Genomic DNA, 25,300 nt, shown 5'->3' with positions numbered 1-25,300 from the left:
GCAAATTTTAGGGTTTCACAGCATCAAAGGTGAAAACATCCAATCACAACTTTTATGTTTTTAATTTGTAAATAATTTTGCAAACTTTCTAACTAGATTTTTCCTTCCACTTCAGTATTATGGCTATTTTGTGTAGGTTCATGACATATAATCCTAGATAAGTACATTTTAGTTCCATGTTGTAACACTACAAAATGTTGAAAAGTTGAGTCAGGTTGATTAACCTGCTAAGTATTCCCAGAATGCTACAGTAAAATCACACCATTTTTCTATATGCATAGAACAACTACAACAATCCCAAATACAAATGACTTCTTTCTGTGATAGCTATGTTCATATTACCACTGAGTGTATGTTAACCATGCTCAAATTTTATGTGCCATTACTTTCACCTTGTTTTACTTAAACACAACCAAGACTACTCAAGCTCCTGGACATCTACTGGTTTGCACAGATTATTTACATTTCATTTCCTACTCTTCTCTAGTGGGGTTGGGACGGTGGCTGAATAAACAGCTGTATTTGTTTGTGGCATCTCCACACAATAAATAAAATTAAAGTTTTGCATGATCTTTTATAAATTTAATTAATAAATCCTTCCTACACATCAAACATGCATACTTTCATCAGATTATATTTGATTAACTGCATGCAATAGCATGTGCCAGATTTTATTTAAAAGGTTCTCATTGATCTTTTGGATGTATAATATATACCATAACAATAATGATGTTAATTATGCAAACGCTTAGATGTAATAGTGAAAAAGGAGGAAAAATTTGCCTGCAAAAAATTCTAAACGTTAAAAAGGCAATGTGGATGTATCCTGCAACAAGAGACATGTAATATGTTGTGCAAACTATATGAGAGCTACTCATCTCAGCAGCTGTTTCAACAACTTCCTAGTCCACTTCTACCAAATACTTTAAAACAATCACTCTTGAATTGATTAACAGTTGCATTCAGCGTTTTGTTTTCCTGGCACACTTTGGACCCATTAATACCAATCATTCATCACTTGAATGCCACAGCCTATTTGAGTATTGTTGCTGACCATCTGCATCCCTTCATAGCTAAAATTTACCATCTACTAATGGCTACTTCCAGCATGATAACGCACCATGTCACAAAGCAAAAGTCTCAAACTGGTTTCATGAACATGACAATGAGTTCTTCAGTGGCCTTCCCAATCACTGAATCCTATATTATACCTTTGAGATGAGGTAGAAAGGGAGGTTCGCAGCATTAAAGTGCACCTGAAAAATCTGCAGGAATTGCATGAGACAATCATGACAACAACCAGATGCTCAAAGGAATGTTTCCAACATCTTGTGGAATCCATGCCACAAGGACATGGGGCTCTTTTGACAGCAAAAGGAGGCCCTACCCAGTATTTATATAGTGTTCCTAATAAAGTGCTCAGTGAGTGTAGTATATTATATAAAATATATTATAAAAGTCTCTGTTTTGCAGCAGGAAGATTAGACCATTTTAAATGTGAGCATATCTAGTTAGTGAAATGTTTATTTACTAATTTAACAAAAATAAAATAATACGTGTAGACAATATTTAACTAATTTTGTCTTTTTATTTAAATGCCTCAAAATGAAAGACAAAGGCCTGACAAATTTGAATGAAGTGATTTAGTCTTTAAATAGACTGGAGTGGAAAAAAATTATACGGATTCAGTAATTCTCATTTAAATATCAAGCACTGACAAGTAACTTAACCCTCTTACCCCGTATGGCCGAAAAACCGGCTTGCCCGTCTTTGATCTATTCCCGTATGGCCGAAAAACCGGCTTGCCCGTCTTTGATCTATTCCCATAAGGACAATATACCGGCTTGGTCGTCTATGCCAAATACCCGTAAGGCCAATATAGGGCTTTACAGTGTAAACGTTATCCCCGTAAGGCCGGTGTACCAGCATTACTCTGCTATGATTCCTTACTTATTTGATTATTATTTTTTGACCCGGAAGGTTGATGACGTCACGACGTGATTACGTTATTACGCCGGCATTACGATGAAGCTGATCCAAGCGTGAATATTGGTGTAATAGTAGAAGTGAACTAAAAATGCCAAAGCGAAAAGCTAATCGTGTTCCAGCTAAAGTTATACCTACAGTGAACACAGGTACATCTAAAACAGTGAAAAAAAAAAAAAGAAAACATACACAGTTACACAGGCGAGAGCGAGGATTCTAGATAGTGACAGCAGTGAAAGTTCAGGCGATGTTGAAACCGAAACCGATAGAGACGCAAACTCTCCTGATTCAGACCCTGATCTGTCTTCACCTTCAGCATCAACCAGTGCGACTGACACTGCAGGGGTCTGGAGTCATAACGGGACCATTTCTGTGCATTCATGAAAACACTACCTGCTGGTCTGATTATCACCAGAAACTTGACTTTTGGCGCTAAAATGCATTTATTTATTTATTTATTTATTATTTACTTGAATTTATTCAAAGGCATTGACCACACTGATGCTCGTATGGTACTTCTAAATGAGTAGAAGGATTTTAGCGAGCATTTTTCGTCATTTCTCTAGTTAAGAATTGTGCTCTAAGTGGAGTAAAAACACTGAACTGCTTCATTTTCAAAGTAATATTACACAAATACATTATTATAAGTTGTTTCAAGGCCTAACAATGTTAAAATTAAAATGTTGATTTTGGGGCCAATTTTGGCCTGGGAACTCAGGGTTGGCATGCTGTTTCTATGGGGGATATAGGGTTGTGGGACATAATACTGCGGGAACTAAGGGGTAAGAGGGTTAAAGCAAATCTGTTCACCATCATCAATGACATTTTAAAATGATAGACTGGCGGCTGTGGCTCAGGTGGTAGAGCGGGTTGTCCACTAATTGTAGGGGTGGTGGTTCGATTCCCGGCACACATGACTCCACATGCCGAAGTGTCCTTGGGCAAGACACTGACCCAAGTTGCTCCTGATGGCAAGTTAGCACCTTGCATGGCAGCTCTTCCACCACTGGTGTGTGTGTGTGTGTGTGAATGAGACACAGTGTAAAGCACTTTGGTTAAAAGTGCTATATGAGTGCACCATTTACCATTTATAGTAGCTAAGTCTGTCATTTTAATGAATCTACTGTATAATAAAACTATACAACTGAAGAAATAAATGGCCAGATAAGCTTCACAACACAAATTAAACAGAAACTGGTAATCAATTTGCACAGACCCTTCAACATTATGCCTGTCTTAATGAATGTTTAAAGAAAAAACAGAATTCATAAAAAGGTCACACTGTATATAAACAAGAAGCTACCCATGTTAAAATAATATGCAACTATCATGCATTATTTGAAGTGTTTTTTGTGTCATGTACAAATGTCCACATAAACAGTTCTACTGAGTGAACAACTGAAGCAGTTCTTGTGAATCATAGGTCACTGCAGGCAATGTCTCCTTACCAATCTGTCTCTTTGCATTCAAATGCACAAATTTTATCTTCCAGCGGTTGTCGTCCAGAGGAGAGCGAATCAGCCCGAACACTTGCTCAAACACTCCAAGGCAATCGCTCTCCCGATGGATGGTGCCAGCGACGGCCACCAGCACCAACCCATGAAGCGAAGCTACACACTTCAGACCTGTTTGTGCCAGGTTAGGACAGAAGAGTAACCTCTCCTCCCAGACAAGAGCCAAAAGCCGCTGGCTCACCAGTTCAGCTCCAACAAACTCCTCTTTCTGCTCAACCTGTGCATGAGAGAGAAGCAGCAGCTTGGCATCACTCCAGAAGTGCTGTGGACCCCAGTCCTGCACCGGCTGAGCGGCCAAGGGGTTCTGAGAGTTTAAAAGCTGGAAGAACCACTGGCAAAACTGCTTCCCCAAAGCTGTCAGTTCTCCCAAACCGTCTTGATTCTGAAAATCTGATTTGGAAACCTACGATACAAAAACAAAACACATGACAAGTCTATAGTCAACAGTGCACAGTACAGGTATAAATTAGATAAATGTAAGTCGCTCTGGATAAGTGCTAAATGTAGTACACAGTCATTTAGGACCTTATGTGAGTTAGGGGTAATAAATTGCTTACCTGGCTGCCAGATGACCACAAATCAAGAGTCTTCTTTACCAACTGATATTTCTCACTGTTTCGAGGTACAACAACACTTTCTTTAGCGAGGTATTGAAATATGACATCCCGATGAACCTTTTTCCTTTTGAGAAGCTCTTCCGCATTCGTAGAGTAGGCTATGATAGCTTCAATTGCCTCTGTTAACACAGAACAGAATGCATATGACACATTAACAATGTCTGTTAAATAAATAAATAAAAACCTATTAAAACTGGTTAGGTCTGCTGATTTCCTTACTCTAACTCTTAGTAAACATTAGCTAGCTCGCTGCAAAGTTAGCCAAACAGTCAAGCAAGCTAGCAAGTCTTTTCGAGATTACCTCTGGAACTCGTTACGCGAATTAACCGGTTGGTCACTGTATCGTTCAATGCAAACAAGTCGTCCTTTGGCAGCAGTTCCAAAAGTTTTTTACAACCATCTGACTCTTTTTTCGACATCACAGACATTGTGACAATGGCGATGGTCGAGATTAGCCAGGAACAGCATTTCACATCATTTGCTTTCTCATTGAGTCGTGAATCATTCATCGCCCCCTAGCGGAGAACTACTAACAGAGCGAGCTTCATAATAAAAGTTTTGCTAGCGGTAGCTTCAAATACACACCTCATTAACCTTATCTCAGCGTGTGCTATACTGTTTTTATTCATTCAGTCGTCTTCGGTTAGGGTTACCCTGGTCGTGGTAATCTGGAGAATATCTCTCTCAAATCCTTAATGGTATCCAAGAGTCCACTCTTCTACATTCGGTTAGAGATTCAGGATATATTCAGTAATTAAGGGGTATTCTTGTCCATAATAATAGCTCATATTCAGGTATAGTGAATGAATTGTTTGGAAAAGAAAATCTAGTATTATTTATTAAATGGAATATTTGATAATGATTGCTATACTGTTTTATTTATAGCTGTTATCTTGTTTTCTTATAGAAAGCTGGAAACCTGAGATTATTACACATGTAGGTCCCAATGAATGATCCATCAGGTCCATTGAGCCATAACATACAAAATAAAGGCTACTGCATCATAAAGAAAGGGATTTAGACATGAATTCTTCTGTGTTTATTAAATGATCGTACAGTTTGTGTACCGCTTATCCTACACAGGGTTGCAGAGAGCCTGGAGCCTATCCCAGGGAACTCGGGACACAAGGTAGGGGACACCCTGGAGGGGGTACCAACCCATTGCAGTGCACAATCGCACACAAATTCACACACCCATTCACACACTACAGACAATTTGGAAATGCCAATCACCCTACAACATATGTCTTTGGACTGGGGGAGGAAACTGGAGGAAACCCCCTGCGCACACAGGGTGGAGGTGGGATTCAACCCCTAACCCCAAAGATGTGAGGCAAACATGCGTTTAGTATTAGTCATCACATATAAACCACACAGTGACCCAGCATACTATACCTATAATTCCATAGTAGCATTTTCATTTTCCACTGAGCATACCTCCTTCCACAAAGGAACTGGTACTGGTACTGCGAATACTGAGATATGTTTGAGGTTGTAGACCTATTCTGTCACATCAAAGAAAATATGTTTAGCTATATCTGTGGAATGTTATCTGACTGAGTTTTGATTTGTGCTATCAACATTTTAAGGCTGATACTAAATGATAGATACAGCGTAGGCCAGAACTGAAACATTAAAATGAATTAACACCATGCCCATTCAGACGTCTTGCTTGTATTTCCCCATTTGTAAGTCGCTTTAGATAAAAGCATCTGCTAAATGAATAAATGTAAATATAAATATTTGACTACAGACTGTGCTCTAGATATAGGTATATGATTATATATAATGTATATAGTCATTGAACAGTGATTTCAGATTTCACAATCTTTGTGCATGTATAGGCCTACAACATAGAAATGAAACCACAATCCATTTAGTCTGAGATACTGGTCATTGAAGGCTGGCTGGCAATTATGCAGTTAAATTCATGGTCAGCTGGTTTTGTCCACAGTGATTGTATATGGATCCTATCGAACAGAGGCACATGTGTCAGTGAACTGAGATCTGACACTAACTATATTTCTTGTTTATTTATTATTGTGTCTATTACCCCAGCTGATACACACATCACAAAGTACAAATAGTCAAGAGCAGCTATTTCATATTACTTTTGCAAATTTAGTGTTAGGTGAAACTCAGTTTAAAGAACAATCCCATACCAATTATATATATTGTAGCTCTGCTGTAAATGTTTTACTTCTTTATCTCAGCTGACAGTTAAGACCAATAGGTTTACCATATGTTTGTTGTGTCATTCAGTTCAGAAATACTGGAATACAGTGTAATGTGAAGCTTTATTTCCCACACACCTCAGCATTTCCTGATCTCTTCATCTCTCTGTTATACTTCATGACAGCAAATTAACACATCAGCCGGAAAAATGTGAGCTCTGTAACTTTGAGTGGTATGGTTGTTGGTGGCAGATGGGTTTCGAATATTTCAGAAACTGCTGATTGGGATGTTCACACAAAACAGTTTACAAAGTATGGTGCGAAGGAAACAAACGAACAACAACAATAAAACAATTAAAGTGTGGCAGTTCAGCCGCATGCTATGTTGTGACTGGTGTGTTGGGTTTATAAAAATAGAACAGGTTTTACATTCTTTGTAATCAAGGCCTTACTTACTTAATTACTGAATTTGAGACTGGTTGAAAGTCATTATATAGATGTTCTCCTATAGAAATGAGAATCTTTGGAGTAAATAGCCTGTGAAGACGAATGAGTTCAAGTTTAACCGCAATTATTGCCATGAATAAGCATAAAGAAGATATTTACTTTACTGTTTAGTTTACTGCAAATCTCACAACACTTGATTTGATGAGAGTAGACCTACTTTTACTGTCTCACGCCGTTGTGTAGTAGATATGTCATGTCTCTGAGAGGACGCACGAGGGCAGTATTGTAGGGTGCATTGTAGGCAGTATCGGACACGTCCTCGTGTAGCGCCAACTGACAATGCTGCAAGCTTTCGGATGAAACCTGAGCAGTTTATAGTAGTGTAAGTGATTCGCCACTTAAGGTGAATGAAAGAACACAATTCTAATTCATCACCACATTTAGAAATATCATGTATGCTACATTTCCGCTTACTTTATCCCACAAGCACATGTTCATACTGGTTCCATTGTTAATAAAAGCAGTCTGACATTCATTTGTGTAATAATAGCCCGAGACCAAATTTATATGTAAATAGAAAACAAACAAACAAACAAAAAGTGAAGAACACAATTTTGCCAAAGCTGTCGATTTGTTTGAATTGGTCAGATCACTCGATTCACCTAAAAAGAGTCGTTTCCGAGTGAACCATAGATAGGTGACTCGGGGCGGTTTTGGGATCCAGAGCCACTCCCGCTGTCTCCATTCACACACACTAGACACACCACAGCGTCTTTACCGGGAGCGAGCAGAGCTGCTACACTGACGCGTCCCGGCTCTCTGAAAGGGACAAAACAACTCCGACAAAAACGGAAAAGTATCGAGGAACTTCCGTTTCACCTTGTTAAAGACGACTGGATGTTATCTTTCCCTCCAGGAGTGGATTAAAAAGGAATTTCATTCTGCACACGAGGTAAGTTTCATTCTCATTCACAGTTAGCGGCTCATTTTTCCAGCAGCCAAACGCTGTCTCACAAAGTTTGTGAGACCAAACTTTACCCTGAAGAACTTTATGCTCAAGATCCTGAAATGCAGTCTTATACCATAAAATCTCTGTGGAGGGAGAACACAAAGTCTAAAATAGTTACAAAAGTTTTAAAAACTGAAGAAACTGCATGGCATTTGATAGATTTTTTTTAATTAATCACAGGTTTCAACGCAGGAAAATTTGCTGGGGAGGACATTTGTGAGGGGGGAAAGTGTAATAAGCTTACATTTGGTCTATATATACTGTGTGTGTGTGTGTGTGTGTGTGTGTGTGTGTGTGTGTGTGTACTAAGCTTGCGTTACTTTTGGTGAGAGAGAGAGAAAGAAAGAAAGTATAATAAGCTTGCGTTACATTTAGTCTGTGTAGGGTTGTGTGTGTGTGTGTGTGTGTGTGTGTGTGTGTTAGTGTTAGTTACCGGTTGGGTTGCCGTGTGAGACAAAGGGCCTTGCTACAACTCTGTTCCATTTTAAGTGTTACTAGTAAGAGCTCATAGCCTATAGTTACAGAGTTACGACTGAATACGGTTCTGGTCACTCAGTATGTTTAATGGCCAGATCAGAAGTTTTGTTTATTCTGTTTATTTTTGACTGCAGGATTATTTATTTACAATGTGAAGCAATTTATTTAATGTTTTTGTAATGATTGAGAATTAAAATAAATGTGATCTGCAAACACTCCAGCTGTTATACTGTTCACAGTTTGGTGGCTTTTTTCTGAGTGACAGCTCTTACTAAATGTACAGTACATGAAAACTATATGTCTGTGAAAATGTCCACTTTTATGTGCTCAAGTAGTTGTGTTCATCCATCTGATTATGCTGTTCCTATGGAGCAATGTTGTTTAGTTGCCATGCATCCAGTGTTGTTGTTTCCCCATCAATAAATCCACAGTCCTTGTTAGTGGTTAGTGATATCGGTGTTTTTGAGATTAGCCAACCTGAAACCAGTCTTTACGCATTTGGTTCTCTCAGACACATCCATATTATGATCTGTGCCACCCACCCCCTTGCTGTTTGGTAACACAGAGTTTGAGTTGTTTTGGGGAGGTCATGTAGTGTTAATGTATATAAATTGTCTGCAGAACTCAGCACCTACTCTAGTGCACTTCTCAGGTAAAGTGGACAATAGAGCACAGGTGATAAGCCTGTAGGGGGAATATTACAACCCACACTGTATCTGGTGTAGTAGTGTTTATATAAGGGAAACAGTGTTCTGTGTAACTGAGGGTCAACAATACAGCTGTCTTTACTATTCAGGTATGACCTAAAATGTACTACATGGGGGGAAAACAATTTTGCTATTTGTATTGTAAAAGTGTTAATTAAGGTATTGATTATGGGCAGATTAACTGATTGTCTCCAACTTTATTGTCTGAGCAATATCATGACAACCCAAACATTGGAAATAAATGCAGACGTTTTTTCCACTGTTTTTTTTTTTAATCGTATTAAACGTACCTTTCAAATAACTGTTGGTCGGTTGTACTTGCTTGACTGGATGGCTTTCCACTGCAGGCATGTACAAGTTGACTCATGCCTCGTAACCAGTGTTAATTGAGATTTAGTAGTAGATGCTGTTTTAGAGGTTGTGGCAGGTTGTGCTCAGCCCTGTTGTCCAGAGAGCATCGTGTGGTGTTAGGTCTGAAATGGGGGGGCGTCAGTAATCACTGGGGCAGATTCGTCACTAATTGGCAAATACATCGCTAACTGAGGGTTGCTGCAAATTTGGGCTCAGTGTCAGGCAGGAGGAGTGTGGCAGTCTGGGAAAACCCCTCGAATGTCAGGTAATGAATTCTGGCACACAGCCAGAAAAGAGGGAAAGCTGGAAACTGCCTTTTGTTTGATACACATATACATCCTAAAAGATGTACCACTATTCTATTCATTAAAAAAAAAACATTTGGTTACTGACTTTCAGATTTTTGCACAGTATTAGTCTCCAAAAATGAGTTTTCCATGCATAAAGATTATGTAATGGTAATTCAGGATGTAGGTTAACTTCATTATAAAGTCTGACTGTGGGGGAATTGTGTTATGGTAGTGATGGTACTCTGATGAGTGGTAAGTGGTTAAAAAAGGTTCAGAAGAGTTGATGCATTTTAGTGCTGAGTCAGTACAGTGGAAAAGTCTGTCTCTGAGTTTACCCTGGCACTGGAAGATGCTCATGAAGCAGTGTTTCAGGTCACTGAGCAAGCTTGCCAGTCCACACAAATAGTCAGTGTCTGTGTCTTTCTAAAGCTGTTGCATTTGGAGTTGCTCCTGATTCTCACATTTGCCAGCAAACTGGGATGCAGTCTGGCTGCCACATCATTTTTGTCTTTGCACTCCATTAGAGCAACCAGTATCATTTATTTTTGCTCATGTGTCTGTTAAGGCCATGAGGTTGCTAAAACAACAAATTTGTATATAGTGGTTTTAATATAATTGACAGTTTAAAAAGAAATAATTGGAAATATTTTTTTCTACTTGTCCATTCTTTTTATTTTTCCTTCCCAATAGGTAATTATTAAAGGTGCATATTTGTTTTTCTGAGATGATCTAATGCAGTCAGAAAGACTGGGGCTAGGACTAGACTAGGACAGACTGATACAGAAGCCACACCTCCTTCATCTTGACTGACAGGCGCAAGCACTCAGAGGGGGTAAGAAAGGGTGCAAGAGAGAAACAGTTTGAAAGGAAATTAATTTGACAATTGGGCAGAAATTACTATGGTAATAAATTCTTGATTGTTTCCCATTTTTACCATGTACATGCTGGCTTGAATCGGTGCTTATTCAGACCTGTCCTAATTCAAATGGGTAAAACCACATTTTATTTTATATACTGTGTGTGTGTGTGTGTGTGTGTGTGTGTGTGTGTGTGTGTGTGTGAGAGAGAGAGAGAGAGAGAGAGAGAGAGAGAAAAGGTAGGAGTAGGGAGAAAGGGGTAATTCTGCCCTAGGGTGAGAAAGGGGAACATTTTCCTTTACCTAGTGGAAAATCACACATGGCCCAACTCCAGGAATTCTAAATTATATATTATTGTTGTTGCTTTAAGAAAATTAAGAGCAGCTGTGATGTTTTGGATGTCTCCCAAACACTATACAAAAGGTTGTGTGATGTGCCATCCAAGCATGTAGCTTCTGATCAACTGTTCATCCTGGCTTAATTTTTAGGGCAAATGCAAATCTAAAAATATCCAGTCTAATCCAGCCTAGTGGGTGTATTTCAGTAAAAGTCAAACACAAATATGAAGACTGATGCCATCAGTGATGAATGTAAGATTGAATGTAATACGCCATTCAGCTGCACTGTCTGACCTGATGCAGTCTGTTTGACACCATTATAGTACAGTAATCCACAAACGGCATGTGTTATTGTCATGGGCCAAAAACCATAATGTACAGTGTGCAGGATTAACAGATATGAAGCAGAAATGATGAGGGATAACTGTGATAGAATTTACACGTTTCCCTGGTTTCTCCTGTATCACTGAATCTAATAAAGGTTGTGGACCTCGAAATATCCAAGTATTGAAAATATTTTACCTTTTTCAAGCAAAACTTTTCACCTACTCTTCAATAATGGATTTTCGGAATCAGTCCACATGTCCAAGCACTTGTAATGTAGTTACTTCACTGGGTGTCTTTCTGCACCAACAGCACTCGGACTACCGAAGCAATATCAGTCTTTCTACTATTTCTGTTCAGCTGTCTAGTTTATTAGAAGTCTGTTAAATACTAACTTCTTGTATACTGATGAGATCATATATGACCTAAAACTTCTAGCAGGTTATGCAAAATGTGCCAGTAGTCAAATATTTATTTGTGATGGAAACAGCCTGTAAATGCAGTTGAATAGTGGAGTACAAGGTATACATTGACATTTTAAAAATCCATCAAATAAAACTAACAGACTAACAAATCAAATAAGACTAACAATGTCTAAACATTAAAATATTAATATTGATCATAGGCAGTCCACATTAGCTTCCTACTTTTGTAACTATGGGAAGTGGGAGGTTGCAGGATGTGTGTGCAGTTTCTATTAATGTTTTGTTATCTATTGTTCTAATCTATTATGGCTTAGTAATCCTGCTCCAATCAACCATTCACAAACAAAGAAAGGCACGTGCCTGGGTAGAAATTTGTCAACTAGTAGATTTTCAAAGTACTGTTTCAATCACACTGAGTGATTCAAGTGATTCAATCAAGCTGATGTACCTCCCTACTTATTGTATAGTTGTTGTTCACACTTTGATGGGGTTGCAGAGCTCCACTGCTTAAAAGATGGTTTCTGCTTTTGCGTTGAGTGTTGTGTAAATGAGAGAAAAGTTTCCCTGTCAGAGAAAAGCATTCCCTGTTATCAAAAACTAGTAACAATAATATTCAGGTGCATGATGTGGTGGCCAAATGCTGCAAGGTTAGAGCGCCACCACAATTTAACAAGATTACGCCAATTTAACAGTGAGCACACCCGCACTAGGGTGGGCCAAATATAAATTAGGCTTCACGTTCAGTTACCATGTGAGAAGTAGCTGGTTAGGAAATAATTGTTTTAAAGTGATTTAATATGGGTCATTTAATGTTCCAGTTTGTGGAATAGCAACTCTTTCTTATTCCTTTAAAAATTATGTTCTCTGATTTGTTGTTTGAGTATCCAAGACTTTAATTTGAAACAGTCTTTAACCAGTGGGCCAACATTGGTTTTAACCCTCCACCAAACCCTCAGACTTGAGCTATGTATCTCTGTGTTAGACATTTAATTTTTACCGAAAGAGTTAGGCTCTTGTACTTTATAAAGCAATAACGCATGTGGTAAAACTGTGACACAGCATCCAGGGTCCCCAGTTCAATCCTAAATTTGGATTACTGTCTATATGAAGACAGTTAACTCGTATGAGAAAAATATATTTGCTGGGGTTAGAGCGCAGGGTCAGCCATGATACAGTGCCCCTGGAGCAGAGAGGGTTAAGGGCCTTGCTTAAGGGCCCAACAGTGGCAGCTTGGCAGTGCTGGGGCTTGAACCCCTGACCTTCAGATCAGTAACCCAGAGCCTTAGCCACCAAGTCACCACTGCCCCAAAATAATGACTTCTCCAGTTTCAAAATTATTCAACCATTTCAACCGTTATGACCTGCTGCAAACAAGATGCATAACTTCTGGCAGCATTCCTGAGGAATCTTATCTCATTCCTCATGAGCAATGGCCTCCAGTTCAGTAATATTCTTGGGTTTGTGTGCTGCAACCGCCTTGTTCAAATCCCACCAGAGATTTTCTATGGGGTTCAAGTCAGGTGACTGTGATGGCCCTGAGAATCTTCCAGGACTTCTTCTGCAACCAAGCCTTGGTGGAATTTGAAGTATGCTTTTGGTCATTGTCCTGTTGGAAGGCCCAATAACGCCCAAGCTGCAGCTTCCCCACAAATGGCATGATGTTTTCTCTTGAATACATCTTGCCTTCCACACGCTGCAGGTTTCCAGTGCCAGAGAATGCAAAGCAGCCCCAGAGCATCACCGAGCCACGACCATACTTGACTGTGGACAGAGTGCTCTTTCTTCATTCTTCTTCCTCCAGACAGTTCGCTGATCTGTTGTGCCGAAAAGTTCCAGCTTTGTTTCATCGCTCCACAGAACGGAATCCCAAAACCTCTGTTGCTTATTTCTATGATTTTAAGCCAACTTTTCTTGTGCTTTTGGGTCAGTAGTGGTGTTCATCTTGGACTTCTGGCACAGAAACTTTCTGTGTTTAATATGCGTGTTATTGTGCACACTGAAACCTCAGTGCCTTTTCCCACCACATCTTGCTGCAGGTCTTTTGCAGTCACTTGAGGGTTTTTCACAACCTGCCTTCTCAGAAATCTGGTTGCAGCCGTTGATGGCTTCCTTTTTCTGCCCCGTCCAGGTAGTGTACACTCAACAAACCCCTAGCCAGTTCAGGTATTTCATGTTTTCCAGCTCAAGCACACCTGGTGCAACTAATGAAGTCCTTGATTAGTTGCATCAGGTGTGCTTGAGACAACACCTGTTTTGCATATTTGTGCTGTTGGAGAGGTTCTCTTCAGGGGTTGAATAGTTTTGAAACTGGAGAAGTCATTATAAGTTGCATTTTCAGTTGAATTTGAAAGATTTCGTTGTGTTGAACTATTGAAATTGCTTGTGTTTGATTTGTCCATGGCAAAGAGCTGAAAGTCTGTACATTTTGACAACAAACCTGATTTTCAATGATGGTTTAATAATTTCGATTGCAACTGTACATCAATATCAACACAAAAATGGTTTACTGATCACAAAATCAAGGTCCTGCCATGGCCATCCCAGTCCCCTGACTTGAAACCCATAGAAAACCTGTGGGGTTAACTGAAGAGGAGAGTCTGCCAGCATGGAACTCGAAATTTGAAGGATCTGGAGAGATTCTGTGTGGAGGAAGGATCTCTCATCCCTTGCCATGTATTTTCCAACCTCATCAGGCATTATAGGCGAAGACTCAGAGCTGTTATCTTGCCAAAGGGAGCTAGCACAAAGTATTGAGTAAAAGGGTGCTAATACTTGTTGCACACCTATATTTAACAAATATTTTTTTGGATACAGCCTTTGCTTGTATTTCCTCATTTGTAAGTCGCTTTGGATAAAACTGTCTGCTAAATGAATAAATGTAAATGTTGGTTGGTTGTTTTGTTTTTTGCAATTGTTTGATATCCATGAGAGCAGAGTATTTTACTTTATTTTTATTTATTTATTTATTTATTTATTTATTTAGCAAAGGATCAAAAGGTTAAACAATAAAGAGAATTTTTCCACAGCCTCCTTTGCTCATATTTACCAAGGGTGCCAACATTAGTGGAGGGCACTGTAAGTGTGTGTGTGTGTGTGTGTGTGTGTGTGTGTGTGTGTGTGTGTGTGTGTGTGCGTGCGTGCGTGTGCGCGCAAGGCACTGGCTTCCCATTCGTTTCCAGTGTTCCCATGATTGGCGCTGTATTCACAATAACCCTTATAAAATAAAGACGTTACTGGAGAAGAATGAATGAATAACTTCTGTCTGTTACATGTTCAGTACTATCATATTCCAATATGCAAATGTATTAAGTGATTATACCAGTTTACTTGGGAAGCAGTTTCTAATTCAATATGGGGGGGGAAACAATCTTCAAAGCTAATTTCTGACTTTAATGAACAGGGATGATTGACCTAAAATGTACCAGAACATGACTAGACTTCAGGAGAAAATTTTGATGAAAATATAAAGCTTAATTGGTGGAAAAGTGGGTAGACAATGTAGTTGCTTATAGTTCTAAAGTGAGTAGACTTTGTGTGAAGAACTTGTAGTTAAAACCTTACTGGGAATATACAAGGTAGTCTACCAATTCTTATTAAAAAAAAAAAAAATTGTTGAAAATTTTCCACCCAGAAGTTTTCTGCGCTCGAATTTTCATGTCAAGCAACATTGGAGGCTCTATAATTGACCTTGTGCGGTTGTCATTGGGCACAGCAGATTATGATAAGGCACATTAAGTTGTGCAACCACAGTCTGGGATACTGATAACAGGTTGTTCATGCTAGGCCAGCACTTTGGCAGTTGTAGCTGTTTGGTGTTTGGAGGAGTTGATCCTATCTGATAATCCACCATATTCACAGACCTGTTGGCTCTCTTAGATTTTATATAAGGCATGTACAGAACACCCATGCTGTTGCCTTATTTTCTGTAGGTTTCCAGTTTATTTTTATCTTATTATGTAGAATCAGTAATGTCAAATTTATCAAGGCATGTCTTTAGTCCAAATACATGTATCGTTATTGTTGTATATTCTTGTTGATTCTCAAAGTGGAGTCCATGAGGCACACCCAGGAGATCTTTTTAACCTTTTACAGTGTTTGAAATCATAGCCCACCATTAACAAAGTAATTAGAGGCCAGTCACCAAAAGTGCGTAGGCACATATTGTGTCTGTTAGTTTTCTTATTATTATTCTGCTTCTTCCCCACTGGGAGTCTATGGCAGTCCTGTGAACCATAAGTAGGAAAATTATGAATTTTAACACCTTCATAGATATGACCATGAATAGTATCTGGACCAATTCTGGCATCTCTAGGGCCAACTATATAGTGCCACCACTAGTTCAAAATTCACTTTTCAAGTGGTTATAATTGTTGAACACTTTGTCCTAGAGGAAATAAATTTAGTTCATCAGATTACTTTATGGATCACAATCCATATCTTATATTAAGACTCCACCCATTACAGTAGTCACCAGTTTTGGAATGTACAGTATAAATTTTTTTCTTAACTCCTCGTTCAGATTTTGTCCTGTTCTTACCAAAATTGGCTCAGATGATCAGTGGACAGAGCCGCTCAAAAATTACTGAACACAATTTTGATATTCATATCTGTTCAAAAGTTATGATGTCGCAAATTTAATGATGTTGACCAAAAATTGGATCAGAGGCTGTATCTCGTTCAGACTTTGATCAGTCATAATGAGGGTCCATGCCGAATTTGAGAACAGTGCCACGTATAGGTCATGAGATTTGAAAAATTATGATGTTTGTTTATAACCATTGAATTCTTTGACAGAACATTATGATCTTGGTGTCTACAGATTCATTGGGTCATGGCAAATCCATGGATACCAATTTTGCCAGGATTGGCCAACCGGCTGTTCTTCATTTAATAAATTTGTCATATTTTGTAATATCTTTTCAAATATTTGAGACATCAGCGCAAAATTTTGTTGGGATCATTCATAGTATGTTCTCTAGGTACCTGAAAATTTTAACACCGCGCCACCTTGGGTAAGGTTTTTTGTAAAAACATAACTTTTGAAAACTTAAAAGTTTGTGTAATGTTTTGTCTTTCGGTTCCTTTCTTTTGTGGCTCAACACTGTAGTAACCTTTCAACCTCTTGTCATGCAAATAAATGTCTCTGTTATCTTCATTTCTTGTTCAGTCTTATTCTCAGCTGTGTTTTTGAACTATCTTTTATTAATTCATGTACATTCTATTTCTCCTATTCATGTTCTCCAGGCTTCACATTATGCTTGCTGCGCCTTTGGTGCTTGGCCCCTTTAAATGCTGCTTGCAGCTTTAATTATATTTATCATTGGGCTCTTATAGTTATTCACGTATATGACTGGTCATGTAGCTTGAATATGTTAATTGCAAACCTCAATAACTCAAAAGCGAAATGGCCAGCATATAGTCAACTTGAATCGAATGACAACTTTAATTTAAAAAAATGCTCTGTGAGTGGAAAGTTTAGGAATAAAATACTCTATGGTTCCCATACCTAGTATAGTACAGTTGTGAACATTTGAACATTTTCTGTAAAACCTAAGCTTGACCTATCTGTTAAGTAGGAATGTGGATTCATTTTATGAGCCTAAACCATACATGTCATGTCCAGTGAGCAGGGATCAAGAACAGGGACTGTGGTGTTTTTCTATTACATAACTCCCAGTGGAGTTTCTGAAGTCTTTAGTGTTCTGGGTTAAACAGAGCTTTTGAGTATAATGGCCTTTGTGGCCCAAAACTACTGCTGTGTAAATATGTTGTGTGGGTTTATTTGCAGTGACCATGTTTAGAACTCTTGTATCTCTAGGTTCATTGCCTCTCGGATTAAAGCTGTATGTGGAACTCACTTAAATGCATTGAAAATTGTGAGTGCTATAACTTAAGTCATATGTATGTATGTCTTTGCATTTCCACAGGGGGGGAATGTCCAAGATGGAGGTAAAGACATCACTTCTCGACAACATGATAGGGGTAGGCGACATGGTCCTGCTTGAGCCCCTGTCAGAGGAAACCTTCATCGGGAACCTACAGAAACGCTTTGAGCACAATGAGATTTATGTAAGTTCTCCTGAAAGTTCTACAAATTGGTTATCTTTAACCGTATGCGTTAGTATTCTGACTGCATTTTCCTCGTCAAGTTTTATGCTCTTACTAGTTTAATTGACATTTTTTTCAATAGCATATTTAAATGCTAAAGTGTAAGTTATACTTGTTGTCTTGCAATCTAAGGCAGTTCAGAGTTCAGACTCAAATCTGATTTGGGTCAAATGACTGGTAAAGGAAAATGAAGTCTGACTTTATTCAGTCCGGTTCAAGCCACATTTTCATGTGATTTAGGACACATTATATAATTTCTGGACATGCAGCTTGGTTTGACAGTAAAATCAGATTTCATTGACACCCCCCACCCCCCATTCAACATTGAGTCAATAATTCAATATGTGACATTTCTTGACATCAGTAATTTGTAACGACAACATCATGAATGAAAACCACCATAAAGGCAGAGAAGCCATGCAAATTGTTTTCCCTTCAATTTGTCATCCGTCTGTATATACAGTCACTAGGGAGAACTAAGTCAACAAAAGCGATACACCATATGGCAACCTCTTAATTTTTTGCTCCTGTTGTCTGTTTTGAATATGTTTTGAACCATGACTGAACATTACCCTTATCTAAAACAAATCCATTGTAGAGCTGTCACTGTGAACTTGACTGTTCAAATACTATCCAAATTTTCACTATATTTACATATTCAAGGGTAAACATTTTCATTCATTTATTCACCTTTCTGCGTTGTATCTTATGTCACTTAAGTCTACCACACTCTTCCTTTACTTTTTGGCTTTTTAAAAGTTTGGAGCTCAAATAGATTTCCATTGAGCATATAGTGGCATATAGTGCACTAGGTTAGGCTCTTCCCACATTCTCATACCACATCACATCATTTCCTCTTAAGTTTAGCCCAGATCCCTTTCACTATGTTGTTGTGTTTGGAATGGAAGTTGCATACTTCCAATTAATATAGTAATGTTAAAATTAAGAGGACATAAATTAACATTCTTGGTCTGTCATTTCCCTCAACATGTGCCATTCATTTGTTTACCTCATTTGCCTGATGCTTTTATGTAAAGCTGCTTGCAGTCGAGATATACAGCTGAGCCATTGGGGCCTTGCTCAAGGGCCCAACAGTGGAAGTTTTTTGGTGCTGGGATTTGAACTAATGATGTTCTGATTGTCTGAGCATAATGCCTTAACCACTGAGCCACAACTGCCCATTTAGACCATGTCTTGGAAGGAGAGACTCACAGAAGAGACCACACACCAGATCAGTCAGTGAATTAGATTGGCCTGATATGTAGATGGTGTCTTAAATGAAGCAGATCATCTAGATCAGAGCTATTCAACTCAAAATTTGTGAAGGTCCAGATACACGCAATTGCTTGCTTAGAAAGGTCCAGATAAGCAACTAACATGCTTAAAGTTTTATGGCTATGAATAACACACATCAGTTTGTTACGCTTTAGGCTACCATGTTTGACGATGTTTCACAGACTCACGAACTTAATGTGGAGAATAATCTCATCCTTCTCTGTCCAGTCATATTTAAACATTCTGTTCATCCTCCACTTTTGTTACCTACTTAGTCAGACCATAGACCATCTGTCAGAACTCTGCCATTCGCAGTGAGCCACCAGGTAGACAATTTGCATAAATTCATATGATTGGCTGCAACAGAGAATCAGTCATGATAGTCCATGTAAAAAAAAAACCTGTAGTCACTGAACTATGGCCAGTGATTTTTTTTTTTTCTTCCCCCAATACACTTCTACAGTATTTTTCAACTGACACGGATTGTTAGTAATGAAGTTAACGATTGTGTCTATTCCGATAGAAAGAAATCATTAAGAATTGATGACTTGGTCAGACAATAATTGGTTTTTGAATTTTGTGTAGTAGACTTTATAGCTCTATAAACTATTGAATTTTAGTAGCGCATTTTGGGTGTGTTGGAAAGCGGAAATTTGACATTCAGTGTTCTCAGGTAAGGAGAACTTTGCTCTGTCATTTTGAAAGCAGGGCATGGTTCATCACCACCACCAATTATGTCCAGCCATATACAACTTTTAGCACAGCCTGGCTGCAGTCTTGCACGTAATAATTCAAATTACTCATTATTTTATATATACTTTATACCCCCTTAGAGCTTTGACCTTCTGATTGCCTTATATTTGTTTATATTAACTGGTCTAACTTTTGAAAGAGATATAAATCTTTCGAATAGACTGTTGCAATAGATAAAGTATCAGTTTTAGTAGGTTATAATATTTATCAAGTACCAAAGTCCATCAGAAAATGATCTTGATCTTAAGACTTTCTTCAAGTCTTGTAGGTAAAGAAAAGGAGTTCTGATGGCTGTTACAGTGTTGAAATAAGAATTATGTTCAAAAGTTAGATTTCATTAGATCGGTGCATGGAAGCATTGACTGGCTCAGTTTTTCTGTTCCTCTATTTATAATGATTAACCAGTCTAATAATGCAACATTATTATCAGGTTAAAGCTGATTTGAATGTTCATGCTCCTCATTATCTATCTCTAGCCTTGAGTTGACCTTGAGATGACCTTGAGTTTTATCTTGCCTCAGTTCATGGTATTATGACTATGATGTTAAACCCTCAGAGAAGTGAAAGGTTGCTTCGACTCATTTTAGGAAGTTGAAAGAGACATCTTTTAGGTGTGTTTCTTTCACTTGTATATAAGAATAGACATAGAGTTGTAGTTATGAGATGCGTCTCTCATATAAATTGTCACTACATTGGGTACTGTTTATAGATAAAACACCTTCCATTTAGTTTTGTAAAGATATCCTTATGCCACCCATTTCAACTGAAAATAGGCTGTGGCTTGTGTTGCTATGGTGGAGACTTGAATCAGACTGCCATCTCAAGTCTCTAACCATATAAACATGTCCACCCTCTTTTCTTTTAAAATCACAGGTTTGATATAAAAGGAAATATTGGAAAATGCAACTGGGAGGGGAAAAACAAAAATAGAAACTAATTCAAAGCATTTTAGCAGATGATTCCACAATTTTCCACACAAGATTCCACACATTTTTCATTGTGTTTTCATGTGCTTGTGCATGTCTAAATAATACACCAAGAATTCCCAGAGGAAAAATGCCAACAAATGCAGAGTTCCTCTGACCTCAGTGCAACAGCCTCCTGAATGTTTGACTGTTTTTAGAGCGGTGTTTGGGTCACATGTCTAGGGTTTGTATATAGCTTGCTTATATAGCCTTGTAACCAGTATGTCAGTCCCTCCAGGATTTCACAATTTTGTGATTGAACTTTGCTTAAATTTGCGTTAATTTAATCTCCACTATATTGAAAAACGGAGCTTGCAATTTTTTTTTAAATTACCACAGATGTTCCACAGATTTGGGCCAAGACACGTCATGTGACGTCATCATAATGTGCATTAAGCCAAAGCCCTCGTCGATTCACGTGACCAAACATGAGTACAGTTAAGGTCTCCTTTACCAACAAACATCACTGCGCAAAACAATTTTGTGCAATTGCAATTTCGCCAATTCAAGTAGTTTTCCGCAAAAAAGCACAAAAAACTCTGAAAGTTGAATAAGCAGCAAAATCATGCATTTTTGGCTGCAACAATTTTTAAAAAAACCTCTGCGAAATCCTATATGGACTGATATGTGATGATGTTACAAAGTACTTTAGACACTTCTCTCATTAATATGATTAGCCAGGATCTGATGTATTTCCTGCTTCAACTGCAATTAATTCCACCCATATTACTGTGCACATTTGATGGTGTACACTTTTTACAGAGAATACACAAAAGGAAAACATCATGATAAGACTTTCTGTGTTTATTAATTCTTACCTCTGTCTAACGCTTTAGTTTCTTTTTTGCAGACATATATTGGTAGTGTGGTGATTTCTATGAACCCCTACAAGTCCCTGCCAATCTATACACCCGAGAAGGTGGAAGAGTATCGCAACAGGAACTTTTATGAGCTCAGCCCTCACATGTAAGTCAAGCCTTTTTTTTTTGTTTGGCCTATTTGTATTGTGTAGGGCAAGCTCTCAGAAATAAAAGTACTAAACTGTACTTTTCTTTGTTGTGGGGGTGGTGCCATCAAGGGTACATCTTTTGTGCATTTTGTATGTATCTTGTATTTGAGAAGGTGTTTGGTTTTAGAATAAAAATTTAAAGGTACATCAGTGGTACTTAAGGCCCAATTATGTACCATACATTACTTTTTATTCTATATTTATGTTTCCAGGTGAAAAATGTATTCTAAAGGTACCAACGATGTGCATTGATGTAAAATGTCAGCAACCAGGAAAAGTACCTTCAATGGAAAATATTTTTCTCTAATACAAGCAATATTTTCAGCACCATCAGTGTTCAATAGAAGAAAACATATGAGCAAAAGTGCTTAAAGATTGTATTCATTTGTATTGTTCAGTACTCAGAATGCAGATTGCATCTCTTAATCTATAGATTTTATTATACTTTATAGTTGTAGTTGATGGTCAGATGTCTCACTTGTTCTTCAGACTGAAATGTATCAAATGAATGTCACTGCTCTTAATATATATGATACATAACCTCAAATGGTTAAACCACAAACCTCTTCCTGCTTTCTGTGACCTCTGAGACCTGCTGTAGTTGTAGGTGGGGGGATGAAATGTCCTTTTCTGCCACACTCCAGCTAATGGCCATCTGTCTCTCTCGGCCTGTCAGAGTCAAAACAAAGCAGCTTGCTTTGTGCAATTAGCCTCTGCTTTCTATAGAAATCAGCAGACACACACAGGCCCTGTAAAAGACCAGTGGCCCAGTGCCAAGAGTGTCACATACAGTAAACCAGTGGGATTTCAGCCCTTACCTAAAACTTAGATGCTGTCTCACTCACTCACTTCTTCATTTCACTTCTTTATCAGATACATGTATTTGCTGTTTTCTATATTTGTTAATAGCATTCACAGTTTTCTGTCAACTTACACTTGCATTCTTTCTAGACAAACTCCAGGAATTTCGGTCCATTCCATGTTTTTCCCCATTTATATTCAACATTTCTTTTGGCTTGCAGAGTTACTCACTCATCCTTTATTCCTGTCTTCCTTATTTGTTCCAGTCTTAACCCCCACATTAGACTAAAGTCAGGGTTGATGTTCCCGCCTTTTGTGATCTATTGCCAAGTCCGGAGCTGAACCAAAACAGCTGCTTCAGCGATCATGCTTGAGAAGCAGATCTCTTAGATCATTATGGAAATTTAACCAAAAGTTGCAAAGGCTGTAAAACGGCCATAACCAGCTTCATTGTCAACAGTGCAGCAAAGTAATGAGTACATGTACCTAAATTAGTTTGTGTAGTTTCTATCATGTTTTGTATTCTTTTCGTGTTTGTGTTTTTTTATGTTTGCAATTTCATTTCATTAGTCATACACAAAGAAAAATTTATATTCTGTGACACTAGCTAAGTTTCCATCCAAAGTTGTGAATTTAACTTGTGCGCAAAACTGGAATATCAAATAAAACATTTGCGAATAAAGCACTGTTTCCATCCAGTGAGTCGAAGAGAACAAATGCGTCACTTCCTGATGAACTGGCGCCAAATATCAAAAATAAAAATGTATTTGTTGCTGTTGAAGAAGCCACTGTGGGTCTTTTTTGTGTATAATAAATTTCTTGCATCTCAGCGTGCGCAGATGAAACACAATAAACACGGTCATGTCATCTTGCGTCGAGACGGGAGCCTGGTCTTTGAGAACGCAGTCGTGCAAGACAATTCTGGCAGGTAATTATATCGAACCACTTTGATGACAGACTTTAGCTAAAGCATTTTAGAATGACCAAAACAATATCCCTATTTTGGCTCCCGCTGAGGGTTACAAGGATTACGTGAATAGAAAAGATTGGCCCTCAGTCATACTACAGGAACTCGAGAAATTTATTCGGTAAATGTGTGTCCATCATGTAATTTTATGTGCACATCATCTTCTCGACTAAAGAATTTATCTGACTCAACTGTGCGCATAGGTTTTTGTTTTTTATGCTCATTTTTAGAATTTATGTGCATCTTGGCGTTTCCACCCAGCGTTTTTTTTTAAGCGATATTCCAAAATACGCATAAAAATAGGTGTATGGAAACATGGCTATTGGTCATCAAATTGATGATTGCAAACCTGATCAAGTATTTGTCCTACCCTCATGCTGTTTATCGTATATGGGTTTTTCTGTTTGCTGACAAAAACCTGAGCTATATTTATAGTTAACACCTCATAAAATGCATACCATCAACAATCACAAAGTGTAAGCAAAGATGATGTAGAGGCTCAGTCCAGGCAACAATTGATAGTTGTCTTAGCTTTATTCACTGATCTCAGCATGACATTCTAGGAAATTCTGAAGCCTGTTTTTGCTTTATGAAGTGTAAAGACAAGTTAATGCTCCAGTCAGCACAGGCTCACACCCTTACCTATTACTTGTTTATACCCCACCTCTTTGTTTGATGGATAAACTGGAAATAGCAAAGATGTTTACTATGCTGATAAACATTACAAGCTTTTTGATTGGTTCTTAGAAGCACATTTGACAAAGCATAAACCAGTCTTAAGAACTCTCTCCTGCTGGAAGATGTCAGTCTGGATTGAAACCAATAATAAACAATTGTGTGAGTTACTAGTATTACTAGTGTTAGTAATATTAACAAATATCGTAAAGGCTGTTTAGACTGTTAACATTTGTTCACCAAAGAGAGACAATTGCTGCTAATCAAAACTTGATTAGTTATAAGATTAATAGATCATTATTTTAAATGAATCTGCTATTTGTATTTAGCTCTAGTAGATCCCTGGTGTCCTCTAGCTGTGAGAACGCATGCCCTTGTAGTAATGAAGAGGCCTAGACTAAGGTCCTTTAATTAGATAATGCAAAATACAATTTATCTGATCTCAATCCACCAATCAGACAACCTGGCAGTGAAAGTTTCTTAAATACAATGTTAACCATCCCACGCTTTTCCGGTAACCGCTCTTATATCTGTAAATAAATGTATTGTCCAAGTATATAGACTTTTAGTACTAATAAACTGGATAGTCAACAAGACTGCCACCATCCCTTAGGTAAATTGTTGTTTGTTTGTTTAAATAAAATAAACTTTTTAATTGTGAGCCAATCAAGACTGAAAGCTTAAAAAAAATCTTGCAGCAATATCTACAGTTTGGTTCAGAGCTCTGATGTGTGTCACATCCTGTGAATTCATCCTCAAGGTGCTTCTTGCCCATATAATACAGAAAGGGCATTAGTAGAGACTGTGAGAATATCTAAACAGGAAAGGGGAAGTGATATTAATATGACTTTCCAGCTATGTAAAGTGAAGAAATCTTTGAGATTTACTCAGCTATTGGCGATTTAACTGGGCTTTCCATGCTCTACCACAGTGAACTATTTATTTTGCCACACTGCACATTACAATGGTCACCCACAGAGTAAAACAGATTAAATGACAGATAAACATTTACCTGGCTTAGCAAAATCTCTGCTCATACAAGCACTGAGAGCAAAGTGTTCCAAGAAGCTGTCTATGATGACACATTTTGTATGGGTTATATTTACTTTTAAATACGTTAATTTTAAATACATTAATAAAATCTGGGGAAGTCTTACATTTAATCTCAGCTGATATTAACTGTTATCCTTAGTTCTAATAGGGTGGAAATGTCCCTTATTGGTCTCTGATT

General features: G+C 38.1%; 2 protein-coding genes across 5 annotated transcripts in view; one reads left to right on the top strand and one right to left on the bottom strand.

Moving 5' to 3' along the window:
• Positions 1 to 1,523: 1,523 nt before the first annotated feature.
• On the bottom strand, positions 1,524 to 4,641 carry c6h3orf38 (chromosome 6 C3orf38 homolog). Its single transcript, XM_053627903.1, has 3 exons — positions 4,419 to 4,641; positions 4,058 to 4,236; positions 1,524 to 3,903 (listed from the first exon to the last, which is right to left on the bottom strand). Exons 1-3 carry the CDS (start codon positions 4,624 to 4,626, stop codon positions 3,370 to 3,372), a joined length of 921 nt encoding a protein of 306 aa, XP_053483878.1. The 5' UTR covers positions 4,627 to 4,641; the 3' UTR covers positions 1,524 to 3,369.
• Positions 4,642 to 7,478: 2,837 nt separating this feature from the next.
• Positions 7,479 to 25,300, top strand: part of myo1b (myosin IB) — a 64,326-nt gene continuing 46,504 nt past the window's right edge. For 2 of the 4 annotated variants that reach the window (XM_053626852.1, XM_053626855.1), the window contains exons 1-3: positions 7,479 to 7,690; positions 17,444 to 17,585; positions 21,468 to 21,583. In XM_053626852.1, coding sequence (XP_053482827.1) covers positions 17,451 to 17,585; positions 21,468 to 21,583 — 251 coding nt within the window. In that variant the 5' untranslated portion in view covers positions 7,479 to 7,690; positions 17,444 to 17,450. The remainder of the gene's footprint in view (positions 7,691 to 17,443; positions 17,586 to 21,467; positions 21,584 to 25,300) is intronic. The other 2 variants (XM_053626854.1, XM_053626853.1) reach the window with 1 other exon arrangement.

The sequence above is a fragment of the Ictalurus furcatus genome, chromosome 6, assembly GCF_023375685.1.
Source record: "Ictalurus furcatus strain D&B chromosome 6, Billie_1.0, whole genome shotgun sequence".
Classification (NCBI taxonomy): domain Eukaryota; kingdom Metazoa; phylum Chordata; class Actinopteri; order Siluriformes; family Ictaluridae; genus Ictalurus; species Ictalurus furcatus.
Note: the sequence above shows the minus strand (reverse complement) of the source record. Positions and strands in the feature narration are given on the sequence as shown.